At 40.2% G+C, this 20989-nt stretch overlaps 3 protein-coding genes across 5 annotated transcripts in view; 1 reads left to right on the top strand and 2 right to left on the bottom strand.

The window, feature by feature from the left end:
- Positions 1-252: 252 nt before the first annotated feature.
- On the top strand, positions 253-5103 carry gsta.1 (glutathione S-transferase, alpha tandem duplicate 1). 2 transcript variants are annotated; one of them, XM_061837775.1, is made up of 7 exons: positions 253-369; positions 440-554; positions 1743-1794; positions 2039-2171; positions 4252-4387; positions 4458-4583; positions 4890-5103. In XM_061837775.1, the coding sequence occupies exons 2-7, from the start codon at positions 468-470 to the stop codon at positions 5025-5027; spliced, it is 672 nt and encodes a 223-aa protein (XP_061693759.1). In that variant the 5' UTR covers positions 253-369; positions 440-467; the 3' UTR covers positions 5028-5103. The 2 variants fall into 2 exon arrangements, with proteins under 2 accessions (XP_061693759.1, XP_061693758.1); XM_061837774.1 differs by having other exon boundaries at positions 304-554.
- Positions 5104-5492: 389 nt separating this feature from the next.
- tmem14a (transmembrane protein 14A) lies at positions 5493-9204 on the bottom strand. The gene is made up of 5 exons (XM_061837777.1): positions 9070-9204; positions 6779-6861; positions 6577-6678; positions 5738-5825; positions 5493-5618 (listed from the first exon to the last, which is right to left on the bottom strand). Exons 2-5 carry the CDS (start codon positions 6852-6854, stop codon positions 5576-5578), a joined length of 309 nt encoding a protein of 102 aa, XP_061693761.1. The 5' UTR covers positions 6855-6861; positions 9070-9204; the 3' UTR covers positions 5493-5575.
- Positions 9205-13385: 4181 nt separating this feature from the next.
- agpat5 (1-acylglycerol-3-phosphate O-acyltransferase 5 (lysophosphatidic acid acyltransferase, epsilon)) overlaps positions 13386-20989 on the bottom strand; it is a 19793-nt gene continuing 12189 nt past the window's right edge. Inside the window, exons 7-8 of one of the 2 annotated variants that reach the window (XM_061836573.1) lie at positions 19848-19971; positions 13386-16473 (exon numbers count right to left, since the gene is read on the bottom strand). In XM_061836573.1, coding sequence (XP_061692557.1) covers positions 16248-16473; positions 19848-19971 — 350 coding nt within the window. In that variant the 3' untranslated portion in view covers positions 13386-16247. Of the gene's footprint in view, positions 16474-19239; positions 19741-19847; positions 19972-20989 lie in introns of those variants that run through there. The other variant, XM_061836574.1, reaches the window with a different exon arrangement.

Here is a 20989-nt window from a genome sequence, read left to right as displayed (position 1 = left end):
AATGGAAGAGACCTAGTAGGTATTAATAGGGTAGCCATACCCAATAACTTACAGTTACGGTTGCAGTTAAATTTTGTGTTTTGTCACAATTGCTACGTATTAAACATTTTATTCTTATTCCATCTATTATGTGGACGAACACTTTTCAACTTCACGAAATATGTAGGTATTAAAATTATTTTCCCGTCATGCTTTGAAGCAATATGCAAATCTAAACATTTCTATTGGCTGTAGTCCGCCAATCACATCCTTCTTGGTTAAACATTTTTTCCCCCCTTCCGTAGTCTTGTATTTATATAGAACTTGAAGGCGTCTAAATCCACCCACTCTTGACTCCCACCGTTGACGCATATAAAGGCGGGCAATCAGGTTACTCTCAACCTTTATATTCGTGGACTAGGGATTCCCCCTGTCCTCAAATTCCTTTTCAATTCTTCAGACCGACAGCTGCATAATTGCACTAAACCATGGCTGACAAGGTAAAGCTGCACTACTTCAACGGAAGAGGAAAAATGGAATCAATCCGCTGGCTCCTGACAGTTGCAGAAGTTGAGGTAAGTGACAGTCGACTGCACACACTTAAAGAAATTAAAGGTTTTACAGCGCTCCCCATTTTCCAAGTTTTTTTTTCCCTTTTAATTCTTGCAATTCATTGAATGCATGTGCCCTGAATCGAAAGCACAGAAACAAACAATTCAAGTGACGTGAAATCACGCAATCAAGGTATGAAGACATGTTTTCTCGACTTTTCGAGTGGCTCGCTGTGGCGCCCCCTGACAGTGAAAAGCAGAAAATCAGCCACTTCCAAAGGAGCCAACATTTGCAGCTACCACAGCTGTCAACAATCTTTGCATTCGCCTCGAAATTTGTTCCATAAATTCCTATAAACTTTATGCACTTGTAGAGTTAATTTGTATTCACATTTCTGTCCAGTTCATCCTGTACCATCTCAATTTTAGTCTCCGTGTTTTTATCTTTTTTTTCACGGGGGTGGGGGAGTAATACTTATATACTTATAGCATAGCTTAGACTTCATTTTTGGGTTATTATATTGCAAGGAATGGGAATGGTACCATATTATTGTGCAATTTCCAACACTACTTTTATGCAGACACGGTGTTGTAAGTCATCAAGACAACTCGGGAAACCTGTAGGAACAAGTATCATACCTGTCAACTTTTTGGAGCACCAACCTGTACAAACTACCAAGAAAGTCGTTATAACATACCAAAGCAAATTATATGTCAAAATAAAGGAGGGGAAAAAAACTACAAAGTTTTTCAACAATTTTATTGTATCATTGTCTCCATAATGATAATATCTGAAGTTAATGTCTAATTATCAAAGTCTATTTAGTGGCATTACTGTGTTCAGAATTATATTCATGTGTAACTTTCTTCACCAACTCTAAATGCTGAATTGACAGAATCCGTATGATTTGTGATATACGGCCATATACGTAAGATTCACCACAAAATCCGTATGAACAACGGCTAAACCGCAAGTTGACAGGTATGAGTACCGCCAATGTTCAAGGCTCCGTCAACCTCCATTATTAACCCATGTCTTGGTAACGAAAAAAGGTGTACAGGATGTGTGCTGTCGTTTAAAAAAAAAAAAAAAAAATGTGAGAAAATGAGGGGTACTAAAACTTTTGACTGGTTTTGGATATGTTGTATGTCAACGGCTTCACCTGTGGCACATTACAACATTAATTTTTGTGCAACTTGACTTGTCCACAGTTTGATGAGTTCCATCTGACCAACCGGGATCAGTACCTAAAATTGCTGAACGGTGAGTTTCATTCCCCCAAAAGTGACACTCGGGCGAGTCTGGACTTTGTCAGTTATGGTTAAGTCAGCGTGGTATTTAAGACACTGTGTCACGTCACTCTGTGAACCTGGACCCACTAATGACTCACCTGAGATTATCTATGACAATAAAACGGCACACGAGACCTTTGCGCCGTTGAGCTTGTCACAATGATTCAGCACATTTGCTGCACACGGAGTGGCCCACCAAACACCCTGTTTTGCAGATGGAGACCTCATGTTTCAACAGGTCCCCATGGTGGTAATCGACGGAATGAAGCTCGTTCAGACCAGGGCCATCCTGAACTACATCGCGGAAAAGTACAATCTGCATGGAAACGATATCAAAGAACGGGTCAAGTATGTAAACAAATACAGAATAAATAGCTTGGGAACAGAGGAGTCACTAATATCAAATATCACAGGTTTCGGGATGAATTTCCATTGATTTCAAGGAGAAAATATTCTTTATCAGTGTTTTCCATTATGACCAAGGTGGTCAAGGCCAGTGTTCCCTCTTAGCTGCGCAATTGCGCCCTTGGAGCGCACATGAAAACCGATCCAGGGCAGTGAACCACAGCTTGTTTTTTTTTTTTTTTTTTTTTTTTAATATATATACATACATACACCAAGGGAGCACCCTGTCTCTAACAAGGTGCTGCTCAGCCACACCATGTCACGCACTCTACTTCCTTGTTTACCTAACACCGCCCATGCACCTCCGGCTCTCAAACTTACATTTATAATTACAAACACCGTCCACCCACACACTCTGGGCAACATAGAGGAAAGATGAGTTAGACATGCTGCTTATGTTTACTCTCGATAATAATGGCAAAAGTTAAAAAACAAAATTACTGTTGCTTTAATGAATGTCGGAGTATGTGAATAATAATCATAATTATGAAGGAAAAGAGGTGAAACTGGACGACATCTTGTCTTTTTTGTTTTGAGTAAAAAAAGGTCTGGTTTAAAGCAAAGTAGAAAGTACAGGATGAGATGGTGTATAATGTTAAAATTCCACCTTGGCGCAGCCTGATCGAGGATGAAAGACAATACAGTGCACAAAAAGCTAATTCTGTATTTTAAAAAAAGGGATCATGATTTTCACGCATTATATCCTTCAGTATATCAAAATATTTGTCTTTTAATCTGAAGCCATGATTTGGTATAGAAGAAAACCCAAGTACCCTCTCGCGGGCAGTGTCCCATTTTTGGGAAGAGATAATAAATTAGTAAAGTTATCATATAACTTAACTATAAATGGAAAAAGAAGTGTTATTTCCTTGATTGTCGCCTGTTAGGAGACTTTTATCTCAATAAGGTAAAAAAATTGCTACCCTGCCCATGAATAGGTTAACCTTAAAACTGTTTGGTACCATCATTCAGCTTTCGACATGCATTGCTAAAGATATTTTGCAATCAATAATTCAGTTTTACACCAAGAAAAACAGATATCATTGTTGGTTAAAAATAAATAAATGAAACAGAGTTGGAAGCAACATTACAAATTTATAGTTCATAGTTGGTTTGGTTAGCAATATATTTTTTTGTTTGTTGACATTTTCATTGCAAGTTTGCAAAAACACAAAATTGTTCTTAAAATGTTCTGATGGTAATGTAATTGCTGTAATCTGAATCTTTTAATGAGGCATGTAACTTCAATGGATAACACCGATCTGACCACAGTGCATACGCCTGACGGTGGTCAAAGGGAGTGCTCACGGGCTTAGCGTGTTTGCTCAGACATGTCAAAAATTAGACGGAACGTTGGTCAAGGCACCAGTGTACATTCATTAATTGTAATGACAACATAACAAAATATTCAGAAATTTTAATGTCAATAGCACAAAGATACTGGACTTTTGGTACGTGATGCTTGTGTAGCACATATTCGCAGGTCTTACCAAAATTGTACCCTTCCTTTAAAAATAGCTCACCAATGATGGGACATTGTGATTTCCTAGGAATGTTGAATAAGTATTCATTTGAAAATGCAAGTACCGTAATTTCCAGCCTACAAGTCGCGACTTTTTTCCGCACGCTTTCAACCCTGCGGTTTATGCGGTGATGTTAGCATTAGCGCAGCGCAAGTGTTTGCGCACCTGATTTAACTCAAGCGCTAGCGTTAAACTCTTTCTGTGTACCGAGGCTTATAACTAGGTGCGCCCTGTAGGCCGGGAATTACGGTACTCGGAGGGATTTCTAGGAACAGTGTTGGATATTTGAACAATATTACACGAGACGTCAGAGGCATGCTGTGCGGATGACTACTTCAACTGTGATAACGCTTCTATTCAGCAGTTTTAAAAGCGCCATTTGAGTTAACAGAATCACGAGTTATTGTAATATGAATGCAAATTGCTCATGCCATGAATTTAGGAGGTCCCCGCTGTGCTATTTCGTGCCTCATTGCCACTGTTTCAATCCTTGTCCCCAGGATCAACATGTACACTGAAGCGCTCATTGAACTCATGGAAATGATCATGATTCTGCCCTTCGCTCAAGACCCGAATGCCAAACTGTACAACATCGAAACCAAAGCGAAAGAGCGCTACCTGCCCGTCTTCGAGAAGGTAGACTCACCGAAGGCGTGAGAGGTTTTCGTGCCAATTGCTGCCGTTGAAAACTGCAGGTTGTGTGCAGCAACTGATGGAGCACATTTACCTGGTGGGAAGTCGGCTGAGCCTCGCCGACGTGCTGCTGATGGAGTGCACGCTCATGCTGGAGGAGAAGTTCGTGGGGATCCTTGCAGACTTCCGCAACGTCAAGGTTCGTAAACCGCAAACATTTCAATCCCGTCGACACTGGCTGTAAAAAGTGGACACACCCCCGTTCACGTGACAGTTTTTTGTAGTCTTGGGGAAAAAAAAAAAAAAAAACACCAAGAACCATCACTTCAAATGGTTTTCCACCAATAATGTAACCTGTCATCTTTTGCAATTTATGGTAAGAATAACATTTTGAAAAGATTTATCTTGGCTAATCACAAAAGCCTCGTATTTGGACTGGGGTGTGTAAACTTTTTACAGTGAATGCAAATGCATGCGTGAATTTGGTTGTGCCATCTATTTTCAGTCCTTTCAGGGGCGCATGTCCAAAATTCCTGCCATCTCCAGATTCCTGCAGCCTGGAAGCAAGAGGAAGCCTCAGCCTGACGACGTTTACGTCAAAACTGTCAAGGAAGTTTTCAACCTAAACATTTCACTTCCTTAAAATGCCCTCAACTCTAAAAAAAAAAAAATGTATTGAAAGTTAGAACTTTGTTGCACATTAAAAGCTGTCCTCTCAATTCAAACGTTGCATAATTTATTGATTTGCGAGATTTAACTAAACAAATCGGGCCAGTGGGAATTGTTCAGTCAAGGTCTGTTGGTCCATTAGGGAATCAATGACGCGGTTTCCTCTCTCATTTATATAACAATCATTTATTTGCTTCTGCTGGTGAAACAAACACAATTCAATTATAGTTTATTTATCTCAGATCAGAATTTTCTCCTCTGTCCAGAATCAAAATATGGATTCCTGTACAGTTCAATCCGTTAAAGCAGGTTGGGTAAACTTTTTTATTTTTTTTCCTATCAGGGGAGTTAATTTTTTATAAGTACTTTGAGGGGCATAGTACATTAGTTTAAAATTAAAAAAAAATGCTCTAGGATCTAAAAAAATTAGAGCAAAATAGTCATTGGCTAAAAATGTTTTATTCATGTTATCAAAGTCAGAATCGTGTATCACGTTGAGCTGTGTCTGCGTCCCTTCTTCAGTTACACCAGCATTCCAAGCAAAAGTCGAAACACCATCAACAAACTGCAGAAAGAAAGCGTCTAGCGTTACATACAATACAAACAACTCGTGTGGACCTTGGAACCAGTCAGACAAGTCCTACGATGCATTGCGCTATATGGAACACAGAGTTGAATTCTGACCTTAGAATTGTCATAATTCCAGCTGGCACCAGTTTGCCTGATTTCTTGTACCTGGTCCCCATCACCACCGAAAGGAGCCCTGAGGTGACTGCAACACACATCATTAAAGATTTACCTTCATACAATTCAGTCTGTGTGGAAACGGGTTAGTATTTCTGCCTCACGGTTCTGAGGGCCTGGCCTTTTCTCTGGGTACTCCTGGGATGAGAATGACCAATTTGGAAAAACACTGAAAATGTCTGCCTTGGGGGGCAGGGGTTCAAAGGGGTGAAAATACAATAAAATAAAGTGAAAATACTGACAAAATACAGCCAAAATGCAGCCGGAAATCGGATTGTCGTTATTATAAACATCAAATTTAATGCAAACCGATAGCAATGTCGTTTTCCGCGATCACCGCTGTGACTCATTTCACGACATTTTAATATTATTGCCGATAGATGCTGGCGGTCGGTCTTGATCACAGCCTCACCTCGTGTCAAACCATACCCCCAACCCCTAAATTTTCTCAACGAATCGACATGCTTCACAACAATGACATTTTCATCTGAAAAAACTCGGAATTCCACGAATCTGCGGAAAATTCTCATCCCTGATACTCAGAGTTAATCCCACATTATCAAAACTTGCATGATATGTCAATCGAAGACTTTGTCTGTAGGTGTGAATGTGAATGGTTCTTTTGTCTACTTATGCACTGCGACTGGCCAGTGCAGGTTCTACCCGGCCCCGCCCAATGATAGAAATGGATGATGGGCATTTCAGTCCGTTTTATTTATTTATTTTGAATCAGTACTTCTACTTCTCCCCACACAACTTTTGCCACCTCCGATACTTACACAGTAACACCTTGATATCAGTTGGTTTGTTGGAGGTGTTGTAGGCGCCATAAGCAGACAGTCCGCCAAAGACCAAGCCAGCCATCAGGGACATGACGCTCCCTTTAAGGGACGCAGAAGATGATGGTCACGACTCGTTCTAAACATTCATTCACCCGCCGGAGAACAAAGATCACAGCGATGGAATTTTACTAATCTCAACCTTTTCTCTTGTATCCCATATAACCTCCCAGTAAGATGCCAGCAGCATAGCCAAATCCGATCCAGTCCAGGGCCATTGAAGAGCTGCAAACGCACACAGTTCAGTTTCAATAGCCTATTGTATATTTGTGTAACATTTAAAACATGAGATACAATAGAACAGATATGAAAATGAACCTTGCAGCTATCTGTACAGCTCATTTAAACTTTATAAATATCCAGTACGGTACTTGCACAATATTAAAATTTTAAGTAGCAGTACTTTATGCTCCCATCAAATCTTTAAAAACTATTTTGAAACATTTTAGTGCGACACATTTTCAGGAAACCCTTTTTTCCCCTATATAGAAGTGCAATGTTAATGTTTACATTGTGTTACAATAATATAAAATATATTTTTAGGATAAAATCTATCCAATTTCTTCAATACTCATCCTAACGAGGGTCGCGGGGAGTGCCGGAGCCTATCCTAGCTGTCAACGGGCAGGAGCCGGGGTGCACCCTCACCTGGTTCCCAGCCAATTGCAGGGCACATCGAAATAAACAGCCACACTCATGATCACACCTTGGGGCAATTTAGAGTGTCCAATTAATGTGGCATGTTTTTGGAATGTGGGAGGAAACCGTAGTGCCAGGGGGAAACCCACGCAGGAACGGGGAGAACAAGCAAACTCCACACAGGTGGGTCCGGGACTGAACACAGGACCTCAGAACGGTGAGGCCAACGCTTTACCATCTGATCCACCGTGCTGCCCGGATAAAATCAAAGTTTTTAAAAATGTGATTTTTTTTAAATCACTCGGGTTTATTACGTGATTGCATTTTAATACTTGTGTTGGTTTGGGTAACAACCGATCTAGGCCTACTAAAAGTAAAATAAATAAAACAGTAAACTGTACTTACTGTAAAAGTGTCATCTGGTTTAATATTTTTGGTATAAAAAACTGCAAGAATGCACAACATTTTTTTCTGTGCAACAATAAAGTGAAGCGGTAACTACAATTGCTTAAAGTGCCACCGACATGCCTATATACATCTTAACATAGATATTGTTAAGAAAACTACATATAATGTTATTCACTTCAATGTCTATATGAAAAAAAATGGGCAGAGAGTTGTCATTCATGCGCAAAGTTGCGGAAGTCTCACTCGACATCTCAGTGGCAGCCATATTGCCTGCATCCTCTGTTCATTACGTCACACCCAGGGAGTCACCATTGAGAAGACGTAGTGGTACTTGCTATGGGAGAGGAACAACAGAGATTTTCAGATTTTTCCGATGCCCCTTCTGACAAAAGCTCTTTTCAAAGAAGAGAACATTTCACGGTCGAGTGAAGTGACCGAGGCCATATTACCCTATCTTTCCGAGCCATATTTAGATGATATGCGGATCACTTCTAACAACAACAGACTCCCCGACAGTATGTAGCATACACACATGCCGGGCAAAGTAACTACTTCAGTTGTGCCCACACACCAGTGGCCGGTGGGGGAGTGGGCGCTCCTTTTTCCTCCTGCATACCTCCACAGTGGCGATGAACAACGCCGACACCCCCCCCCCCTTTACAATCCATTTTTCACGACGAACCGGGTCTTTTGGAAACGTGCGAAGAGTGAATCCATCCTCCTGAGTGTTTGAGCAATATCCAGCAACACGACGAGATGGCATTTTGACTAACATGCAGGATTTTGGCTGACAAGAAGGAACAAAGCGCTACTTTCCCCCCGGTAAAACTGACATAAACACACGAACCCGCCTGAGTGGGCGTCTGCTAATAACCTCACTTCCTGCTTCTTCTCCAAAACAAAGCCCTCCAGAGGATTTTCATGGCGGGAAATACAAAAATTCATATACGACAACATCATGACGTGTGGTGAAAAAACGGATGGGTCCATTCCAGCTGCCTTTTTTTCATTAAAAACATACTAAAAATCATGTTTTACGCGTCGGTGGCACTTTAAATGTAAACAAAATGTGCAGCATGCGAAATGACTGAACTGGGGGAACGGTACCTGAAAAAGAGTGACCAGAATTTTTTTTTTTTTAAAAAGAAAACATAATTTGAATAAATAACTCTTACAAAGATGTCAGAATGTTGACATAAAATTACTTTTTGTTTTTCATCAAACGAAAACTAAATCGAAACAGTACCGACACACGCCTTTCCTAAGTTCAACTTTTTCCCACTGGCCACTAGATGCTGCTCTTGATTTAACATTATAAGGTGATGTACAATCGCCGTATGTACTGTACGACCGATATTACCGCCACCCCCTCAAAAAAATACTAACCATATGACTCCTGTGTATGTCGAAGTTTTTGTTGAGACTTTATGCAGGTACCTTGGGTCTAAACGCTCTCCCAAGTAAAGCAAAATGCTTGTACACGACCGCACTTCCTTGTTAGACCGAACCGAATAGTGCGCACGCGCCTTGCACTCAGTGTTACGTTCAAAGGCCAGCGTTAAAGTAGATAATTAAAGATTTCAATCATCTTTCGCAACAAATACCCCTAAATTAAATATTGTCCTGCAACATGTATATTTATGCTGTAACTGATTGGCAAAGTTACTTCCCATTTATTGCAACTCTAAGTCAGCAAAAACTTGATTGAGGCATAGGTTTGAACCTCAAGGCTCGTGGGCAACATAAGGCCTGTTCCACAATGCTTAAAAGCAAAAAACAAAACACATAGGGAATTCTTTTAAAGAGCCTCGACACATTTAACTCACGTAGGCGGCTTGGAATATGGGATTGGAGGAAAAAATGTTCATATTATCCACAGGGTATCCCTAAAATTTAGGTATAAAGGAAATATCTATTTCGTTTTCACTTCCACAGTTTGTGATGCCAGCATTTTGTGATAAAAAAAGAGATCAAGATAAATTATTTCAAAACAATTTCCACCATTAACCTGACATACAGCATGTATAACTCAATAAAAACATATTTTTGAGTAAAGACTCACACATGGCCTTGTGCTTGCATCAAACATACCTTGTGTATTTAGAGCAAAAAAAAAAAAAAAAGTTCAATCTTGGTTTCATTGTACATCAAATTCTCCTAAAAACCTGGAAAATGTGGGGTGTGTAGTCTTCTTAGAAAGTGCATGCATTTTTTAAAAATTTCGACATTCCTACTGATTTCACTTTTCATTTACAAATCTATAATTCATAAATTGAAATAACCTATTTGAACTTAATTGCAATTAATTGAAGAGTAGAAAATAATTTCAGGAAAAACAGCTAAATTAATACAGAAAGCAATACATGAGTCAGACTGATGGTACAGTGATCTACTTGGCAGCTTTTCATACGGGCAGCATGGACTCAATAGCCATTCAGTGACAGGCTGTGTGTGTGTGTGTGCACACAAGCATGAACGGCTCTCTCTATATGTACACCGTGACCGACCAACGACCAGTCCACCTACCTGTGACCATAAACATGATAATGGCTTTAGAAATTCGGTGGATGGATATTTCGGGACTCCTGATAATGTACAGTAATTGAGGCTGGATGAAAGCATTGAATGGTCCATATGTGGCACACAAGCCATACTTGGGCCAACTTTGCTTTAGAGACAGACGGTCCAATGTCTTTGTGGGCATTAGAAATTGGGATTGCCCCTGATACTGAAAATGTTTCTCAACCCTCTCCACAATGTTTTACAGTCACTTGGATTGCTGACAATAATTCCATTTTCTGTACAACATGGTACAAAGACGACCATTCTCACCCTCATCGAAGGACAATATAATCTTCAATGAACCTAACAAGCACATTTTTGAAATATGCAAGGAAAATGTACCGGGAGAAAGAACCAGCAACCTCCACCCAGGAAGGCCAGAAGAGCAGTTTCAAATTAAGAACCACAGAACTTTGAGTTACAGTGAAAAACACAAGTATTTGAACACCCTGCTATACTGCTATTTATATAAATTCTGCCACTAAGAATTCATGGAGGGGTCTGACATTTTCATCGTAGGTGTATGTCCAGTGTGAGAGAGATCATCTTAAAAAGAAAAATCCAGAAATCCCAATGTGTGATTTTTTTTAAATGATTTATTTGTGTGATACAGCTGCAAATAAGCATTTGAATACCTGAGAAAACCAATGTTAATATTTGGTACAGTTTGTTTGAAATTACAGTGGTCAAACATTTCCTGTGCTTGTTCACCAGGTTTGCACACACTGCAGGAGGGATTTTGCCGCACCCCTCCACACAGTTCTTCTCTAGATCAGACAAGTTTCTGGGCTGTTGCTGAGAAACACGGAGTTTCGGCTCCCTCCAGATATTTTCTATTGGGTTTAGGTCTGGAGACCGGCTTGGCCATGCCAGAACCTCGATATGCTTCTTACGGAGTCACTCCTTTATTTTCCTGACTGTGTGCTTCGGGTCATTGTCATGTTGAAAGACCCAGCCACGACCCATCTTCAATGATCTCACTGAGGGAAAGAGGATGTTCCCAAAAATCTCACAATACATGGCCGCGGTCATCCTCTCCTTAATACAGTGCAGTCATCCTGTCCCATGGGCAGAAAACACCCCCAAAGCATGATGCTACTACCCCCATGCTTCACAGAAGGGATGGTGTTCTTGGGATGGAACTCATCATTCGTCTTTCATCGACTAGTGGAATTATGACCAAAAAGTTCCCTTTTGGTCTCATGTGACCACGAAACGTTCTCTCATGACTTCTCTGTATCATCCAAACGGTCATTGGAAAACTTAAGAAGGGCCTTGACATGTGCTGGTTTAAGCAGGGGAACCTTCCATGCCATGCATGATTTCAAACCATGACGTATTAGTGTATTACCAACAGTCACCTTGAAAACGGTGGTCCCAGCTCTTTTCAGGTCATTGACCCGGTCTTGTTGCGTAGTCCTGGGCTGATTCCTCACCTTTCTAAGGATCATTGAGACCCCACGAGGTGATATCTTGCATAGGGCTCCACTCCGATTGAGATTGACCGTCATTTTTAGCTTCTTCCATTTTCTAATGATTGCTCCAACAGCGGACCTTTTTTCACCAAGCTGCTTGGCAATTTCTCCGTAGTCCTTTCCAGTCGTGTGGAGTTGCACAATTTTGTCTCTGGTGTCTTTGGGGAGCTCTTTAGTCTTGGCCATGTTACAAGTTTGAGTCTTACTGATTGTATGGGGTGGACAAATGTCTTTACGCATACGACCTCACACAAGTGCATCTGATTCAAGACAATACATGGAGTGGAAGTGGATTAAAGGCAGACTAACAGGTCTTTAAAGATCAGAATTCTAGCTGATAGACAGGTGTTCAAATACGTATTTGCAGCTGTATCACACAAATAGTTAAAAAAAATCACGTTGTGATTTCTGGATTTTTCTTTTAAGATTCTCTCTCTGTCTCACAGTGGACATGCACCCACGATGAAAATTTCAGAGCCCTCCATGATTTCTAAGTGGGAGAACTTACAATATAGGAGGGTGTTCAAATACTTATTTTCTTCACTGTAGATGTGCCTGCACAATTAAATTAACCATTTTTTTTAAAACAAACAAATAAATAAGCAACACAAAGATACTATGAGAGCCAATGGAGCTTGCAAAAATTGTGCATTTAAGTGTCTTCAGAGGGCAGAAGAAGAAACTCATCAGTCTAGCCCGCTGGGACAAACAAAGGAGAAATAGGCATAAAAGAAGTGACCATCTGGCACTTTTGCCTTTTTATCATACTCACAAATACACACGAGTCTCTTCAAGGGGAGGGGGGGGGCACTTTATTTCACACACATACTAAAACCCATAACACATGAAAGCCGCATTTGTGTAAATCATATCACTTTACACAGCAAAATAAGCCACGACGAATGGACACTGTGAGCACACAGGGCCGCTGAACGCCTCTGTGATGTTGACAGAGCAAAGAGCCGCCAAGGTCCGCCGGGTGACAGACGACAACCCGCTCCTCCAAAAAGAAGGCACATGTTTGCACATAGAGTGGGCATTTTTAAATGCTGTTGACAGAAAACAATTCCTGACTGGATAAATGCTCTTACAAAATATCTGAAAAACATCATATAAGAACAAAGAAGATGCCTGAACGGAGTGAGGTATTGCAGTAACAACTTGAGATTTACCTTTATGTGCAAAGTGATGTGGAAAAAAAAAATACACGTACACGAGAACATAAAAACTACTCAGGGGTTAGATGTGTACTACACGTATAAAATACAATTGGTTTTGTTTTGCATGGCTTTGTAAGCTTTTTGTTTTTGCTTTAAGTCAGGTAGATTGTAAGTAAACTGGAAACAAAAACTTAATATCAAATGAATATAGACTCACGAGAAATGGCATAGCAGGGCTGGCGTTGTTAAATTATTGCTTAATGTAAAACAGTAGACTGTGGAAAAGACAAGTTTAGCAATTTACTCCCCCCCCACCCCATTTTTTAGTTTGAACATTTTACAAAGCAGAACACGTTTTCCTACAATTTTGGAAGCCCTTTGAAGGCCATATTAAATTTATGAAAAAAGTGCTGTGGAAAAAGTATTTTCCCCCTTCTCAAACCTACCTTCACACACACACACCACACACACACACACACACACACACACACACACACACCACACACACACACACACACACACACACACACACACACAGAAGGTACAGAAAGTATTCAGAGCCCCTTAAAATTTTTCACTGACATATTGCAGCCATTTGCTAAAATCATTTAAGCTAATTTTTCCCATGTACACACAAGCACCCCATATTAACAGAAAACAAGAATTGTTGAAATTTGTGCACACTTATTAAAAAAGAAAAGCTGAAATATCACATGGCCATAATTATCCAGACTTTTTGCTGGGACACTAATTTACTATCCATTTCTTCTGATCATCCTTGAGATGTTTCGACATCTTCATTCGCGTCCAACGGTTTGATTATATCATCTGGCCAATGAACAAAAAAATAAAAACTGTTGCACTTAAGGTTCCTAAAAGCACAGTGACCACTATAACCCTTAAATGGAGGACGTTTGGAACGACCAGAACCCTTCCTAGAGCTAGCCGTCTGGCCAAATTGTGCAATCAGGGGAAAAGAGCCTAGTTGAGAGAGGTAAAGAAGAACCCAAAGAAAGACAGGACGACTGATTGCAATCGAGAGAAAATGAATGCGGCCAAGTGCAGGGATATCCTGGACAAACTTTCTCCAGTGATCAGCACTTCAGACCGGGCCGAATGTCACCTTCCAACAAGACAATGGCCCTTAGCACACAGTTAAAAATGACAAAGGAGTGGATCCAGAACAAGTCCGTGGCTCTTCTTGAATGGCCTAGCCAGAGCCCTGAGTTAAACCCCATTGAGGATCCCTGGAGAGACTTGAAAATAGCTGTCCCCCAACATTTACCATCCAATCTGACAGAACTGGAGAGGAAATGCGAGGAGGAATGGCAAAGTGTTCCCAAATCCAAGTGTGAAAAACTTTTTGCATACTTCTCCAAAGGACTCATGGCTTTATTAGCTCAAAAGGATGCTTCTACTAAATACTGAGAAAAGGGTCTGAACACTTATGGCTGTGTGATATTTCAGCCCTTCTTTTTTAGTCATTAAAAACTTGAACAATTCAATTTTTTTCTGTCAATATGGGGTGTTGTGTGTACATTGAGGGGGGAAAAAACTATTTTAGTAAACGAGTGCAATATAAAGGGGAAAAACTTAAAAGGTTGTCTACATACTTCCCATAATTACTGTATATTGCAATGTTTCCCCATTTTAACGTTTAAAATAAAAGTGTATATTTCAGACAAAGATAATCTAAGTAAAAACTATGAGTGATTTTATTTATTAAGGGAAAAAAATACTCAATGCTACATTGCTCTGTGTGCTAATTAACCCTTTCCAGACGGAACGATGGCAATTTATTTCTCGTTTGTTGTTTAAATTATTTGGATTGTGGTAATTTGTTGCAGCTCGTTAAGATCTATTAGTCAACTTCATTATGAGAGACAGGTTCTATTTAAATGTTTTTTTTATTGAACAGGATTGGGTTACCAGCCGCCCCCATATATACACACACACACAGGGCCAGGTAGCTTTAATATTTTTTTTTTTTCTTTGCATGGTGGGCCAAATGTTCTTGCGGTTTGCATATGACCCACTGGGCTATTGTTCTGCAACTCCTATACTCCTATAGTGGAACAATTTAAGTGCTGGCATCCATTCAAAGATTTCTCTCAGAATGCTCTTACTTGTCATCACACAACATAATATATATATTTTTTTCTTTCCTCTAAACAGCTACATTCACTTTGACTATTTCAAGCCGAATATTCATACAGTACACGGCAAAAAGTGCAGCAGGGCAAGTGTATAAAACCCTCTGCAGTCATAAACTGCAATTATGTTGCATTTGTTGCACACCAAGTCATTGGAATGCGCAGTGGAACCCCAAAGTAGAACCCCCTAATGTCATACTCACAACTGGTCTGGTAGTCAAAGGCAGGGTAAACCCTCGACTGGTCGCCAGTCAATCGGAGGACTCATATAGACAATCATCTCGTCACATTGACAAATATGGACAATTTATAGTCGTCAGTGACCCTACAATGCATTTTATGGACTGTGTTAGGAAGCCAAGTACCTGGAAAAAACTAATCATGAAGACTAATTAATTTTACAGGGAAGATTATTCAAAAACCTATACAAACTATTTCCACTCCATTTTTCAAAACATGTTTTTCTTTTTTCTATTACTGTATATAGTAATTCCATATACTTGTGACTATTGAGTAACTTACGATAATTAAATGTTTGATGATGGCAAGTCTTGAATGAAGAAACTCACTTTACATTTTTTCTTAAAGGCCAGTAATTGTTTGGAAATTACTACATCTTGTAGTTTGACCATTGTCAAAAGGAGATAATTTTGTACTTTAAAAGGTTCCACTGTTGTGTCAGGATGGTCAACAAAATTAGGAGCAGAATGAACTCAGTGCACAATGAGTGGCATGGCAATTTGCATATAGAATACTGAAACACAGTTCATGAACTACATGAATCATATTAGTTTTAACAAAGACTTCAGTTTGCCTGCTGTACCAAAGATAAATGTCAAGGGTAGAAATTGGTTAATGTCTGCTAGAACAATAAGGAGCATAAGAGGATACACGTTTGGCTGATGAGAGCGAAGTGGGTAGGAGAGGTGGTGGGTTGGTTATGCAACTATTTTTAGCTTGACTGTTGAATTTCATCCAATTTCTTTTGAACAAATCCACAGTTGTTTCCCAAAGCCTGATAATTCCCGGAAACAAATCGTAGCACAACACGATTAATTCTTTGTATGGCTTTAGCACAGTAAGCCACGTGCGGTGTGGATGTTTGCGCCAACTGGGTATTTGTACTGTATGTACTACAGAATTCTGCTTCTGGAACGCAACCTGTGTGCGAATACTGAAACATGGCACCACTTTTGTGCATTCTCAGGCATGTGTTAAGGAAGTGTATTGACCCAGAGCCAACCTAGAAGGGTCCCGTACACCCAGGTTCTCCAGTATATCTTCCTGCCGGTGTCTGTCAGCAGCAGAGGCAGAGTTAGGCCCCCCAAGACGAGCACAGCCGGGAGGGTTTTGGAGAGCCCCAGGTGAGAACGTCTGCCCTCCCCGGGGAAGCTGCATAGTTTGTCTCCATGGTCTCGCTCGTAGAAATGCGCCAGCAGCCTTTGAAAGAACAGACACGTCTCTGAGGAAATCTTCATTGCACACAAAGGAGGTTTCAACTTCAGACTTCAAAATAACTTCTAATCATTGCTTTGAACCAGCACCATTTGCAAATGTTGTGATTATTATCCATGAATTCATCACGGGGGGAAATCAAGAAAATGGTTGATACAACACATCTACCTGATCAGCATAAATCAGAATCAGAATCATCTTTAATGGCATCGCCTAATCACATGCTAAAATGATTTTTTGTGACTGATTTAAAAAATGAAAAAGAATTTTAACATAATGAATGTATACAGTTATTCATTAATCTTAATTGTATTTTAATAAATACAACCAATTATTTGATGAATAAATTGTCAAATTTTAAGAAAAAAAAACATGGAATAGTGGACGACTAGTTAACGCACCTCCCTCAGAGTTCTGAGAAGCATTGTTCAAATCCGGCCTCACCTGTCTGGACTTTGCATGTTCTCTATGTACCTGCGTAGGTTTTCTCTGGGTACTCCGTTTTCCTCCCACATCCCCAAGACATGCATAGTAAGTAAGTTGACTAAACGACTCGAATATTCCCGTTGGTCTGAGTGTGAGTGATTGCATATGTGTGCCATCCAATTGGTTGGCAACTACTTCAAGGGGGTACCCCATCTCTCGCTCAAAGATAGCTGGGATAGGCCACAGCACATCCGTGACACGAGTGAGGATAAGCGGTACAGAAAATGGAAGGATGACGGGGGTAAAGGAATGTAACAAATATTATGGAAGTGTTGACAATGTAAATCCTGGATCGATTAAAGACTTTTAATGCAATTACTGTGCTGGATTTAAAAAAAAAAAAAAAAAAAAAAAAAACTTTGGCACGTGAGCATCCTTATTCCAAAAATTTTGTCCAGCCCCTTGCATTTGGGTAGAATCGTGAAACGTAATGCGAGAAAAACGATTTGAAAACAACAATGGTTTCACTTCAAGGAGTCTTATTCTTCCTTACACAGCCCCTTTCCAGATTGATAGAATTGCCTCCTAAAAGTACTTTGAAATTGGAGATGATGATGCACTCTCTCTCTCTAAGGCACGAATGTAAAATTCTCTACAATTTCTGTCGGGTCATGACGGCTACTGTCAAGAACCCAAAAGCACTCCAAATGATAGGCTCAAAATTTTACACACATGGTAAAAGATCTATTTGTGCAGTTATGAGTGGAGTTGGAAATGATCATATAATCGTTAGTTACAATAATTTATATTAACCAGCCATATTGTTGCTGTTGTCACACTGCTACTGAAAATGCTTGCCTATTGTTGATTTTGTTGACTGAGAAAAATCTAAAAAATAAATCAATTAAAAATAATTTAAAAAAAATGCACACCCAATGCATCCATTGATTACAGGTTGCCATCTCACCCTGTGAAAAGTACAGTGCACACAGTTTTGGCAATAGGTTACTTTTGCTTGGTTCTGTTTTAAAAAGCAAAGGATGATATTAACCAGCTTTGATGCCAATATTTTGCGGACCTGTGTGTTAAGGAGGCAATTGTTGAGTTTGGCCAAAAATGATTGTGGATTGAAAAAAAAAAAATACCAATGTAAAAGAGGCAAAACTATAATGTTGAAAGGTGCACAACCAATGCATAGTGAACAGTGTATGAATCTTAAAGCTTCACTGTCATGCCTATAAATATTCTAAAACAGATATTGTAATGAAAAATAGATATATTATTCACTTCAATGTCGAAATGAAAAAATAAATATGAGCGGAGAGCGTGTCATCCACGCGCAAAGTTGCGGAAGTCTCATTCGACATCCAAGTGGTCGTCATATTGTCTGCAACATCATCAGCAGATGTTACACCGGGACATTCGCCAGTGAAACACATAGTGGCAATTTGCTACGGAACACGGAAGCTCTTTTCCAAGAAGACAAAATATCACAATCGAGTGAAATGACCTGGGCAATCATTTCGAGCCATATTTTGATGATGCGCGGAACCCTTCTAACTAACAACAGACTCCCAGACAGTATGTAGCGTACTCAGGACCACCCATGCCAGGCGGGGGGGAGAGCTCTTTTCTCGTCTCGCACGCGGCCAAACCACCTCCGCGTCAGGGCCAATGCGGAAGCCGTCGCCGGCAAGCAAGCAGACGCTGGCGGGGGCACCGTGGCGGCCGAGCCGACGCTGAAGCCGTCGCCGGAGAGCCAACGCGCGAAGTGGGGTGCCCAGAGACTGGTGGGCGATGGGGGGAGAGCTCGGCCAAACCACCACCCGTCCGATTCACCTCTGCATCGGGGCTAACGCTGGGCCCAGCCTTGCGGCGATCCACAAGGCCAGCTCGGCCTTGTCGAACTGGGTCTTTTGGAAAAGCATGAAGAGTAAAGCCATCCTCCCGAGTGTTCGAACAACATCCAGCAATACAACGAGCCGGCATTTTGGCTAACATGAAGGAACATCGAGCTACCTTCCGCCAGGTAAAACTAGTATAAACAGACGAGCCAGAATGAGTGCACTGTTGCTGTTAACATAATTTCCTGCTTCTTCTCAAAAACAAATCCCTCGAGAGGATTTTCATGGCGGGACTAACAAAAAGCCGTATACGTCAAAACCATGTTTTGTGGTGAAAAAACAGCTGGGTCCATACCGGCTGACGTTTTTTCATTAATAAAATACTAAAAATCATGCATTTCATGACAGTGGACCTATAAATACAAAGTTTTGCAGTTTATTGTAGTTTGCAAAAAATGTTGGCTATATATATATATATTACTCATAATGAAATATATTTAACATTAATTCAACTTAAAAGCTGCATACATCGTGTTTAACAACAATCAGATAAGTGGAACTGAAATAAGCATAATACACCTTGATGGAGCTGTTACAAAACCTTGCGTTTCCTCTACTATACTACGCAATATGAGCCATTGAACATAAAAGACTTGTCAATATTCATACAAAAAATTCAACTTGTCAAATTCATTTAATGTTGCAAAAGTTAGTACACAGCAATGAAGGTAAAAAGTTTAAATTATAATGGATAACAAAATGGGAATCAATAATTTCACCATAGATGCCATTATCAAAACTCAGAAAATTTTTCTGACATTCACTGAGAAATGAATAAAAAGCTTCTTTTTGTGATGTGATAGCAGTCACTTATGTAAAGCACTGCATTTTCCCGTGTTATTACTGTATAGTGGTTGCGCTTGATGTGTTCGGGTTGACTGCTGCATCAGTGAGATAGGATTGGATGTTTTATATGGGGAGCCTGTGAGCAAAATATGACTGCTGACTTGCTTACTGACTGAATTACACACACACACACACACCACACACACACACACACACACACACACACCACACACACACACTCACCGGTCCTTGATTTCAAAGCGCTCGTGCAACCACCTACGGAAGAAGAGCGGCTCGAGAGGAATTTCCTTGACATCCACGCGCTCAAAGTGGATGTGGACTCTCGGACATTCTTTACACAGGAATTCTGCAAAGCAAAAAAAAAAAAAAAAAACCTTTAATAAGGAGACTAAACAAAAACAGGAAGGGGCTTACAGCAAAGCAGCACGTAAAGAGTGACTCAGTTGCTGTTGCATGCAGGAAGGTTGTGCATCATGTGGTATTCCTGCCCGTAAATGGAGAACAATTCAAGTTGGATTAGCCTCACTGAAGAAGAGCTGTATTGAATCACACCTCCAACAAGGGACTCGTCCCCTGTGAAATCAATGAGGGAATGACAAAGAAACTGGGTTTCACAAAGAAGAAGTGGGGGAAATTTAATCTAGATTCAGAAGCCTCTATGGATCCCAAGTGAACAAACGTCATGTGATAAGACAAAGGTACAAAGAATGACCAGCTGACCTGATGAGATGTGAAAGCGCTGCAAGTGACTGAAAATGTTAAATTAGAATTCTGTACTACTATTAATCTAGAATCACATTCTACTCATTCATACTCAAATGCACTCCGTTCAATTAATTCTATTTTCTATAACATTTATCAAAATTCTGATCGCATTTGACTTTGGACTGGGGGGTAATGTATACCTTGTACTGATCATAGGGTATGAGTAGACAACTCTGGACAAGATAGAATCCTCAATGAACCCCAAATACATGTTTTTAGAACGTGGGAGGAAGACGACGTGCCCAGGAAAAATCCACAAACGCATGGTGAGAACATGGAAACTCGATATAGGAAGGCTTGATCTAACGTTCGAACCCCATAGCACGGAATTGCAGGGTCAAATGTGTTAAGTGCATACATACAGTGAGCACAGAAAGTTTTCAGATCCCCTTAAATTTGTTACTCTTAATTATGGTCATTTGCTGAAATCATTAAAGTTCATGGTTTTTTTGTACATACAGTACCCACAGCTTGTCAAATAAAGGAGGAATTGTTGAAATTTTTCCCGATTAATAAAAAAAACAACCCTGAAATATAACAGCCATAAATATTCAGACTCTTTGCTGCAACACATTTAACTCTGGTGCTGTCTGAATTGT

The sequence above is a fragment of the Syngnathoides biaculeatus genome, chromosome 12 (assembly GCF_019802595.1).
Source record: "Syngnathoides biaculeatus isolate LvHL_M chromosome 12, ASM1980259v1, whole genome shotgun sequence".
Classification (NCBI taxonomy): Eukaryota; Metazoa; Chordata; class Actinopteri; order Syngnathiformes; family Syngnathidae; genus Syngnathoides; species Syngnathoides biaculeatus.
Note: the sequence above shows the minus strand (reverse complement) of the source record. Positions and strands in the feature narration are given on the sequence as shown.